General features: G+C 41.5%; 1 protein-coding gene across 4 annotated transcripts in view; it reads left to right on the forward strand.

Annotated features, from left to right (window-relative positions):
* The window catches only part of SLC41A3 (solute carrier family 41 member 3), a 43,308-nt gene that overhangs the window by 13,269 nt on the left and 17,859 nt on the right, over positions 1 to 12,180 (forward strand). For 2 of the 4 annotated variants that reach the window (XM_039331476.1, XM_039331475.1), the window contains exons 3-5: positions 5,987 to 6,094; positions 7,857 to 7,928; positions 10,720 to 10,864. In XM_039331476.1, the coding sequence (XP_039187410.1) occupies positions 5,987 to 6,094; positions 7,857 to 7,928; positions 10,720 to 10,864 (325 nt within the window). Of the gene's footprint in view, positions 1 to 212; positions 1,429 to 5,986; positions 6,095 to 7,856; positions 7,929 to 10,719; positions 10,865 to 12,180 lie in introns of those variants that run through there. The other 2 variants (XM_039331477.1, XM_039331478.1) reach the window with 2 other exon arrangements.

Genomic DNA, 12,180 nt, shown 5'->3' on the forward strand with positions numbered 1-12,180 from the left:
CTTTTCATAAAAACTTAGAACTGCGAAGGAGATTTACTTACTGGACTTGAGTTAGCAAAGAGCATCCAAAGAATTATTGTATAATCTGTGACAGCTCTCTCCCTTTTAAAAGAATTGACCAAAGCAGGAAAATTCCAAATGTAAATTTTTACATAACTAAATAAATTACAAGTTTTGTGAAGAGACAAAGCTGAAACAGTTGCACTGGGTTTTTTTTAATGCATGTGTGCTGAAGGATCTGACATATCCAATATTAATCTACCGTGGATGCTACTGTTTTCTCTTTTTTAAAAAATAAAGTGCTGAATAGCCCGTGGCAGATTTTTAGGACAGGAAGTAAAATGCCACAGGAAAAGTACTGGAAGAAAATAGAATGGTCTTAAATAAGTTCTGCAGAGACTTTTAGCAGGGCTTTTGCATAGTACCTGAATGTAAACTGATGACAGCAGATAAGGGTGCAGGCTTTTGAACCTCATTGGTATTCATTCAGGATTTCTGAAAGTCAGTCATTTAGATATAGATACAGATTACCTATTTTCTAAAGTTGTGTACCCAAAGCAGAGCTAGGAAATCAGAAGAAAAGAAAGGATGAAAGTGCCTTTTAGCTAGAATAGCCTCATAGATTTTCTCCTTTACTTTTCCCTCTGAGCTCTTCTGTAATCTTTGTAGTTGTAGTTAGGATTAAGCTCCTGTTCCTAATGACTTTTCTTCACCTTGAGGAAGCAAAAAAGGAAAAGAAAACTGAAGTAAACTTTCTTCTTTGCCTTAGAACAGTAAGAAAGATTCAGCGTCACACAGGGTGAGCTTGATGGCGCTGTGACTATTTCAGCCATGCAAGCTTATCTTTTCAATTACTGTCTTTGTAAGTGGAGGAGAAAGGACATAAGTGACTGAAGTATTTTAAGCAATTCCAGCACAACCTAGCACTGTTTATGCTGGTAACTCTTCAGTGTCCTAGCTTCAGCCAGTCTTTCTGGTTTTCAGCCAGGTCGTGATAGCTGAAAACTGACTCAAAGCATGGTGGAAACCAAGCATAGCTAATCTGAATGCATTTTGGAAACGAACTTTGCTCTCCCGTGGAAGAAGAAAAGGACATTGGATTTTTGAAACACGTGGTGGGGCAACTGTAACCCAAAGGTGCCTTGAAACTCTACTTGAAGATTGAAGATTACTCCAATTTTTGGATGTCCTTTTGTCCTCTGCTTCTTTAGTATGGGTTAAAGGCATTCAGTAATGGTGTTCACTGAGCTGAAATTGGAGCTGTGCTTCCGGGGGAAGAAACTCAGAGGTTTTACCTGTAAGTTTTTCAGATCACCCAGTGGATTCCTTCCAGAAACATGCTTCTCCATTGCATCACAGATCTTCGGGCCATATATACTGGCAGGTTTAGGCCTGGTAGCTGCTGGTTTGGTGATGGATATTCTTCAAGTATGTATGTTCTTTCAACTTCCTTGATAACGAGGGGTAGGCTGACTGTGAGCATCTATTTTTAATTTGGCTATGTGGGAGCTAGGTGCAGTGTTTGTTCTACCTGCCTGGGGGAAGAGTATCTTCTGTGAGAATGTCAGGGCTCTCCATTGTCTACCTGTTGTACTTTCTAAGTGTCCTAGAGGAGATGTACTAGGATTGAACTGATCCAAGAACATACTCATCGGCCACAAGCCAGAATATGTTAGGAAAAATGTAAATGCCTGGGAAATATCACATGCAGTGTCAGGAATATTGTGTTCCCAGCATTGGGTGGATTTTTGTGACAAGGAAGCTGCTCATGTGGTCCAAAATTTAGGTGGAAACCCCTGGCAGAGGTTATTGTGGAAAAGCTGGGTTACAGCAACTCCTGGTCCTCATTAGATCCTCCTTGCAGGGTACTCTCAGTTCTTTTTTTTTTTTTCCTTTAAAATTTTGTTTTGTTTTGCTTAATTTTTCAACTGCAGACTACAACTTTCTATCGCTTAAGAATATATTTTTCTTGTCCTCCTGGGGTTGTTTGAAAGGTGTGTGTATGTGTGTGTGAGTGGTTTGTTTCTTTGTGTATGTGTGTGTGCGTATGTGCATTTATTATCAGCTTGAATCAGTCCACTGCAGGTTGAAAGCCGTCTCACTGAAGTTTAGTTTAGGGAGCATAATTTACTATAGGTAGTCCTCAACTTACACCCACACTTGAGCCCAAAATTTGTGTTGCTAAGTGAGACATTTGTTAAGTGAGTTTTGCCCCATTTTACGACCTTTCTTGCCACAGTTGTTAAGTGAATCAGTGCACTTGTTAAGTTAGTAACACAGTTGTTAGATGAATCTGGCTTCCCCATTGACTTTGCTTGTCAGAAGCTTGCAAAAGGTGATCACATGACCCTGGGACCCTGCGACCGTCATAAATATGAACCAGTTGCCAAGCATCTGAATTTTGACCATGTGACCCTGGGGGATGCTGCAACGATTGTTAAGTGTGAACAATAGTCCTAAGTCACTTTTTTTCAGTGCCATTGTAATTTTGAATGGTCACTAAACAAATGGTTGTAAGTCAAGGACAACCTGTATGCTAGTGCAGCGAGTTAGCGGATCTATGCTTTTGGACTTCCTAGTCTAGGGCTGAATGGCTCTCACTGGCCCAAATAATTTTATTCATATATCATGTCCTCTAAATAAATAGAATTCTTGTTTACGATTGCTATGTTTCATAGGGCCTTATAACAATCCTCCAGTTGTGTATATACTCATGCAAAGAGTGCAAGATTTGTGTGCAAAACATTAGACAATTGGATAGTTTATGGTTGAACAGGTTGCTTAGACCTAGCCTCTGTCTTAGTATGTTGTGTGAATCAAATCAACATGTTAAAGCATAATATGCTTTATTTGTTTGGACATAGGAAACTTGTTGTTTTGCTAAGCTATGTTATGTTTTGTTAAACTTGACTAAGATTTAACATGTGTGAACTCAGCCAAGGAATGATTACTCAGTCACAGAACACTCTATGCCTAAATAGGGAGAAGCCCCATTGATATCGGTGGGTTGGACTGTGCCCATTATATTATTATTAAGAACATTTATTTCCCCGCTTGATTACTAATAAGCAGAACAGATTGAAAAGTGAGATGGCAGTCCTGTAATTTCAGATATATTTGTAATTTAAAATGCATAGGAATGATAGTCAATAATATGTTTATTGTGTTTGTTTTTTTAAATACTTCCTGTAGAAATTCTCCGCCACTCGAAGGGTGTCTCTAATTTAGAGGCAAAAAACAGAAAAGGAAATAGTCCATTAATGCATTACATGTAAGGAATGGAAAAAGGCTTACGCAAATCTCTTATCACCCCAAAACTGCACTTTCTACTATGTTTTTCCTCTTCACTTTCAAGCCGTTTATAATCAAATGCAACACACTCTTTGTTGTGTATTGACCCAATTTCTAATGGCAGTTATAAGCTGTTAACTGAATATGTTTAAATCAAGTCTCTAACTGTTTGCATGTTTGCTACAAGCCGGCACTTTGGGTGGCAAATAGTGCTTTAAATTCATTGGCTGCCGCCTAGTGGCAGTCCGGTATAAATAGAAGCCAAGTGGCTGTTAGAGCCGCTTCTGTGTTCACTCAATAAAGAGCTGTTGCTTAATCTTCGGTCTGATCAATGCCTCACCGATCCCAGTATTTAACACTCTTGAACTTTGTGTTCTTCAATCTAAAACAATTTTGTTGTGCAGGATTGGCCACCAAGTAGATCATAAAATTAGAGAACTCATATTTGTACATCCTGTGTCAGTGAGGGAGGGAACCTTATGACTCTATAGCAAAAGCTCTCAGCATCAAGGACTCCCCCCTGTCCAGCCCCTTGAAACAAGTACACTATCCTCTGTCCCAACAGGTCCCTCTCACTGGCCACTCAGAGGCGGACCAATCACCCCAAACCCTTCCACCTAGCTTCCATTCAAGGTAGGCTGTACAAACAACTACCTCCACACTAGTTGCTATGAGGTTCTTGCCCTAGGACAGGGGTAAGGCAACCTTGGCTGTTTTATGACTCGTGGACTTCAACTCCCAGCTATGCTGGCTCAGGAATTCTGGGAGTTGAAGTCCACAAGTCATAAAAGAGCCAAGGTTTCCTACCCTTGCCCTAGGAGGAGCCCTCACACAATCTCAGCCCTTAACCTCCCTCTTAAGTAACCCTGACTGCTATGCTCACTATCTTAAGGTGACCAACGTTTTTACAACAAAAAGGAGGACATGAATAAATTGAAGAAAAAATATCGTAAATAAAAGAAACATTGTATTTATTGCAACAATAATACAGAATACACTATAATATAATAAATGCATAATAAAAATATTTGTAACAACATTTTATATTGTAATTATGCTTACATGCCTATTAATTATTTAAATGAGTACTTTTCCATTGAATGAATATTTTTTGTCAATGTATCATCTTCTAACAATATATTGGAAATATCTGAACAAGAAATATCCTTCATATTGAATTTTATGGCAAGTGCTGCAGCTAGAGTATCAACATTTAATCTCGACTTCTCACTTGTCCAAAAATCTACATGGCTGGACTGCGTGGGGGTGGGCGGCGGAGGTAGGTGTTGTGAGCCAGGAGCTTCAGGACGGCCACATAGGTGCACAGGGCAAGGTGGTAGCAGCGCAGGCTCACAAAGGCAAAGCACCAGCCGCGCCGGCTCCGGCCCTGCAGCCGCCCTCCAGCCACCCCCAGCACCACCGCCCACCTTGCACCTCCCCGTAGAGCCGGTCCCGCGATTCACAAAGGCAAAGCACCAGCTGCCCCAGCTCCGGCCCTGCAGCTGCCCCCCCCAGCCGCCCCCCAGCACCACTACCCACCCTGCGCATCCCTGTAGAGCTGGCCCCACAGCTCACAAAGCACCAGCCATGCCAGCTCCAGCCCTGCAGCCACACACACCCCAGCCGCCCCCCAGCACCACCGCCTACCCTGTGCATCCCCATGTAGAACCGAACAGGGAAGATCAAGAGAAACTTACCGCTCCAGTCTCCTCCAGCTATCTTCAGAACTAAGTAGGAGAGGGTGTAGTTGGGTAGCAGTGAGGGGTGCAAAGTTCCTACAACTTGCACGTGCAAAGTTTGCCGCCCAGGTGTTTTGGCGCATTCAGCAGCAATTCCTATTGGCTTTCGAAAGCCAATAGGGGAAGTAGCACAGCTCATGCAAAAGTTGAAAAAGAAACATCAAAAAAGCTCCCAGAATGCCTTCTGAGCATTCTATGAGGTAAAAAAAGCCCTGCAGATTAGTCTTCAAATATAGAAAAGGAGGACATTTAGGAGGACACTTTTCGAGGGAGGACAGAACTCACAAATGGAGGACTGTCCTCCCAAAAGGAGGACGGTTGGTCACCTTAACTATCTATCAAATGGCCACAATTCTCCCCAAGTCTTTCTTGTCCTATCCAAGAGAGGAGAAAAGGGGGCAGAAGAGGGGAGAAGTTGACCATCAGAAGTTGACTACCAGGACCTTAGTTGAAGAGTTTAGAAGAAAGTTGTTTTCTGGAGAAAGCAGCTGCAGTACTATAGTCAAAGAAAAAGAGAGGAGTTGGATTGGCTTTTTTTTCTTTCTTTCTATGGTTGTGGTTGCTTTTTTTGATCCATAAAATGAAAATATAGCAGTTAATGTCCATTTTCCTGATTTTGAAATTGTGGATTTGCAAAAAAAGATTGAATGATATAATTGGAACTATTTAATTAGTTTCCATGATACATGTTTGGTCCAATAAAAATAGTTTAATTTTGTTACATATTTTTATAGAATTGTCACAAGAATGCTGATTTATTTCAATTTTCTTTATTAATTGTTGCTTAGGTTAGCAGCCAGTTTCAAAGTTGTATTGATAGAGGACCTATCCACACTGAAAAACAGCATACAATTCAAAGCTGCTGGGAACTCTATGTAGTACGCTAGTTCAAAGTGTATATGAATGTTCATGTTACAATTAATATCACAATGAATGCTTTCTTCTCTCCCTTTCAGCACTGGAAAGTGTTTATAAAAATCAGAGAAATGTTTATTCTGATTCCAGCCCTGATTGGTTTGAAAGGCAATCTTGAAATGACCTTGGCATCTAGACTTTCTACAGCTGTAAGTATCCTCTTTATGTTGTCTTTTAATACACAGAGAAGGATTCAGAGTTCTTGTTTGGTAAGAAAAGTATTGACACGTGATCAGCTATACACAGTAGTTCTGATCATACGTAGGTTGGACCTGTATATTTTACTTTCCATGATGGTCATGAACAACATTTCTGTTACAATTGTGTTTCTGGTTTCCCTACTGTACCATATATTTGGAAAGAATTATATTTTAGGTATCCAATAATATATTTGAGCAAAGGTTGGAGGGAGCCATTTTAGAGATGAAGCCACAAGCCCTCCATCTAGATCTACAGAAAGACAGGAGTGAAGTTCCTCACTATTATTAATGTAACCTTGGCAATAAAATGTTTATGTGCCCTGTATAATGTAACAGCATGCCAAATGTACTATTTGCCACCCATGATTATGAAAGGGAAGGGATTTGTCTGTTTGTTTGTTTATACGTTATATGCCACCTATCTCACTATCCACTACCCTCGCTCTGGATGGTTTACAGTACAGTAAAATCATAACTACAAGGACATTAAAATTAACTTGAATCAGATGAAAAGCTACAAATCAAGAGCACGATATCCCAAGATAACGTATCCCAAGATAACCTGTACTGTGTTGGCTTAGGACAGTTGAGCTAGTATTGCATGTGCATGCCTCTGAATTAATCCCGGCATCTTGAATTAATGACACATGCTTGTTAACCAATCATTTAGGTCGATCCGAAGAGTTAAAAATATCTATCTTGATAGTAGTTTGGTCGCTAGCAGCATTTAGGAGGTTTGCATATTTTGTCTGACTATAATTCCTTTATTTATTCATTCAATTTCCATAGTTGCCCATCTCATATTCTTAAGTCTGGGTGGTTTACAATTAAATCATAAACAGTACCCAAAAAAATTAAAAAATGAAACAGCCATACAAACATAAAAAAACCCCACTTAAACTGTTAAATGTATAGACTAGTATATTCCCCGAGAGAGCACAGCAATTCAAGGACAGCCCAGCCATTTTAAGATCTCCATACTTCTCCCTCATCCTTAGGCCAGACATCAAAGCCAGGTATTTGGGCCCTTCTAGAAGACCAGCAAGGTCAGAGTGAGCCTATTGTGCTATCAGCCTGGCTTATTCACTTAAACCAGAGGTAGGCAACCTTGGCTCTTTTATGATTCGTGGACTTCAACTCCCAGAATTCCTGAGCCAGCCATGCTGGCTCAGGAATTCTGGGAGTTGAAGTCCACGAGTCATAAAAGAGCCAAGGTTGCCTACCCCTGACTTAAACAAATGGCTTTACCATGTTCAGAATTCCCAAACCTTGCAAATGGTCTTCCCTTTTTTTCAGAGATTTGAAACATTTTTAGTTCTGGGTAGAACGTTGTAGCTTAGTATGAGTATCCGGTTACTCCTTCTATGAGCTGCTGTGATAAAGTCCAAAGGCGCCTGCCTTGGAGATGAATATGAAGTTCAGGCACTTTGCAATTGTACCTCCTGATTGTGTGCATCCAAACTGTACTCCAAACTGGGCCACGGTCCTTGTAAATCTATTTTTAAATTGGTCACATTGCCAGTTGGAAGGAAAAAGAAATTCATTCCCTGCAGGCATATCTCTAGCGGTTTTTCATAAAGATGAAAATGAAAGAGACTGATAGTGGTGCCCTGGCACTATCCCGCCAAAACATAGAGTCAATCTTATTGCAGCAGGTGCTCTCCTTCCCTTCCCTGCATAAGAGTTACATGTTGTCTCCTGGGCATTTCAGGCTAATACTGGCCGGATGGATAATACACAGGAAAAATGGAAAATGGCTATTTGCAATATGGCCTTGATTCAGGTAAGCAAGTCTAAATTTTTTATGGAGACTTTTGAATAATACTAGTCAATTAGAGCCACTGGATAATTAAGCTGATACTCACTTATTATAGCTGTTTATTAATTGTGTCACTTCAGAAATGGAAGCCCTCTTTTTTTCTTATTTATCTGGACCCTTTTCAATCTGGTTTCAGGCCCGGCTACAGCACTGAGACTGCTTTGGTCGCACTGACCGATGACCTCTGGCGAGCCCGGGATAGGGGTTGACCTTGACCTCTCAGCGGCTTTTGATACCATCGACCATGGTATCCTTCTGCGTCGTCTCCGAGAGGTGGGGGTGGGCGGCACCGTATTGCGGTGGTTCTCCTCCTACCTCTCTGACAGGTCGCAGTCGGTGTTGGCGGGCGGACAGAGATCGACCCCTAGACGCCTCGATCATGGGGTGCCTCAGGGCTCGGTCCTGTCCCCCCTCCTTTTTAACATCTACATGAAACTGCTGGGTGAGATCATTTGGCGACACGGGGTGAGGTATCATCAGTACGCGGATGATACCCAATTATATATCTCCACCCCGTGTCCTTTCAGTGAAGCAGTCAACGTGATGTGCCAGTGCCTGGAAGATGTGAGGGTCTGGATGGGGGTGAACAGGCTTAGACTCAACCCTGACAAGACCGAGTGGCTCTGGGTCTTGCCTCCCAAAGGCCAACTGGATGGTCCATCATTGGTCCTGGGGGGGGGGCAAATTTACCTCCCTCAGTGCAGGCACGCAACTTGGGTGTCCTCCTGGACTCACAGCTAAATTTGGAACAACATCTATCGGCTGTGGCCAGGGGGACCTTTGCACAGGTTCACCTAGTGCACCAGTTGTGGCCTTATTTGGACCGGGAGGCTTTACTCACAGTCACTCATGCCCTTGTCACCTGAAGACTGGATTACTGTAACGCGCTCTACATGGTGCTACCCTTGAAGGGCGTTCGGAGGCTGCAGTTGGTTCAGAACGCAGCCGCGAGATTGATTGTGGGCGCGCCAAGGTACGCCCACGTGTCACCTATCCTCCGTGAGCTGCACTGGCTTCCTGTGGATCTCTGGACGCAATTCAAGGTGTTGGTTATCACCTTTAAAGCCCTTCATGGCATAGAGCCAGGTTACTTACAGGACCGCATTCTGCCGCACAGTTCCCAGAGACCGGTGAGGTCCCATAGATTGGGCCTCCTTCAGGTCCCGTCGGCCAGACAATGTCGGCTGGCGGGCTCTCGGGGAAGGGCCTTTTCTGTGGTGGCTCCGACCTGGTGGAATCAACTTCCCCCCGAGGTTTGAACTACTCCCACCCTGCCGACCTTTAAGAAAGCCGTTAAAAGTCTCCTGTTCCAGCAGGCCTGGGGCTGATGTCCCCGGGGGGGGGGTGGGATATGATCGGACTCGTGGTATGACTGTATTATTTTATTGTTTTATGATTGTTTTAACTCTGTACGCCGCCCTGAGTCCTTTGGGATTGGGCGGCATATAAATAAAATTAAATACAAATACAATACAATTGTACAAATTCTTGATGATTGTTGTTTCCTAATGAGGTGATTATTTTTTCACATGTTTTAGGGAAAAGGTCCAGGCATCACAGCTTTTATAACATTTCTGTTTCCAACTTCTTTTGTCTACCTTTTTGTGTACAGAAATTAAGATTAGAGGAAAAGTCAGAGTAACTAATATTATCTTTTGATTGGTGGCAGTAGGAGCTGTCAGTCTAGAAGCAGCCGATTCCTACAGCCACAGGTTTGTGAGGTATTATAAGACATTGGAAAGGCCTACATAGAAGATTCCCTTCACTAGTCAAGAAAATGATCATTCCTATCACACTTCAACTTACTCCATGTCACTCAGAACTCCAATTAAGTTTAATAGTTTTAAAATGGGTCATGTGACTCATATGCCATTACTTTTTCAGTACGATTTGGAACACTCATGTTTGCGTATACATTTGTGAAATATTCCCCTGGTTTCAACAGAGATATTTTAGGTTCCTCTAGCAATGCAATAACATTTTGATTACACAGAGTTAGATTTTTGGGTTTCATTTCTCCCAGATCAGTACCCATTTAACCAAACACACACAAAGTGTCATGAAGTATAAAATACTGGCAACAGCTAAAAACATTTATTGATTTATTACTGTATCGAATTACTTTGTTAAATACGGGATTTAATTGATGAGATCGTGGAAAGGGAAATATGTGCTCTCCCACCAACTATTTCTGAAGTACAGCTCTCAGCATCCCAAAAGTGAATTGTTACAACTTACGGTTCAACATCACCTGAATTACTATAGGTTAAGAGTTTAAGGTTCCAATCAAATGATTCACAGATAGTCCTTATTGCATTCCAGATATTTAATTCCACATCACCTTTTCAGATGAAGTTTCAATATTTTTGTTGTTTAAGGAAACATTTGTCAGCTGACTAAAAATAATTGCCTAACAAGGTATCTGTTCAACAGAAGCCTGTGGAAGGTGAAATTCGTTTCATGTGTTACAGATTGGCTATTTCACACATGAACTTACTTTCATAAGTCTGTCTGAAAAGTAGCTTTGTACTATGAAAAGAGTAACTGGCAAAGATAAAGTGAATGACAAAAACACATACTGCTTTTCTCTGCATGAAAAGCTTAATCATCCTTGGGTGATGCTTTTGGGGACACTCGACACATAAACACATTCATGCCCGCCATCTAGGAAAGAGATCTGAAGAAATGCTTCTGAATTGATCTCGCACTCACAGCCTCTTGAGATGTTCTGTTCTTCATTGTTTCTGCTTGACAGGTACAAGCCACTGTGATAGGTCTTCTGGCAGCTGTAGCAGCAATCCTTCTAGGCGCACTCTCTAATGGGTATTTGGAGCTGAACCATGCCACTGTGTTGTGTGCCAGCAGCCTGACAACAGCATTTGTAGCTGCCTTTTTCCTTGGTGAGTTGTTGTTGCTGTTTTTTTAAACTCTCGTGATTCCTGGAATACTATTTGGTCCTGCTTTTGAAATTTTAATTCTGCTCCTCATACAAATAGTTTGCACTTGGCTCCTTATCATTATTTTATAACTATTTGTAGACAATTTGGATTCTTTCCTTGGGAAGTCACATGGACTATATCAGTAATAAATGGGAGTATGGAAATACATTATCATCTACATAAGGGGTGTCAAACTCGCTATGTCACATGTGTTCCGACGTATCGCGACTTTTTCCCCATTGCCGGAGCTGGGGTGGGTGTGGTTTTGGCATGACGCATCCGGCCTGTGGGCCAGCAGTTTGACACCGCTGATCTACATGAACCAGTAATCTGTTCCAAGCATCTATCCTTCTAATGGAGCCAGATCAGACCAGTACTCCACCTGGCTTACTCAAAGCCATGGGTGCAGTTCCAAAGTCTTCAGTTGCAAGATTCAGTGGGACAGTAGGGCAATTAAATAGTTGAATGAAGAATAACTGTATTAATGCTACTGAATTTAAATAGTTGAATGAAGAATAATTGTATTAATGCTACTTAATTTCATTACATGTAAATGAATGTTAGTTTTGTCTTATTCCTCCCTACGGTTTTAAGCATGGAGTGTGGGCTCCATACTCAAAGGCCAATTGCTATCTATGGCTCAGAAAATCTGCACATTACTGGTCTACTTTCGCAGGCTATGGTTCTTCAGAGAATAGTCTTTTTTATGTTGAAGCTGAATTGCCAATGACTGAATCTGGAGTCCTGTGTATGAAGAATGAGCTGCAGCCCATTCTGTTTGTATGAGTTGATTTTTCAACCTACTCTTTGTCACTCAGAAATACAATTAAGTAGCATTAATCAGCAGAGCTTGCTTAATCATAGAGCCTAAATAATCTGGGTTAACAATGAAATCTAAATGTCTTACAAAAGACTTAACGGGGTTAGAGCTAGAGGGATGTTGTTCCATGTGAAAGTGTTGCCACAGAGAAGAGATAACTCCAGGATCCAAAAAAATGACATTGTTTAAGCAAAGTAACCTTCAACTGAGTGGACACTCACTTTTGAGATATGTTTTTGGTTGTGCAGAAGTGGTAACAACACCATAATAACAGAGGCATAAATTCTGAATCAGTTCCATAGAGACAGGATCTACTATTTTCCATTCTTCTATATCACCTAAAAATACTAGTATCATATAAAATTAATCATTTTGTCATAGTATCCCTTGCAAGCATCCACAAGCAGTTTCAGCTAAATGGCTTTATGCAGGGACTTTTAGGAAAACAGCCTCACTT

Source organism: Crotalus tigris, unplaced genomic scaffold (assembly GCF_016545835.1).
Source record: "Crotalus tigris isolate CLP2741 ecotype Arizona unplaced genomic scaffold, ASM1654583v1 scf7180000024437.13266115, whole genome shotgun sequence".
Lineage (NCBI taxonomy): Eukaryota > Metazoa > Chordata > Lepidosauria > Squamata > Viperidae > Crotalus > Crotalus tigris.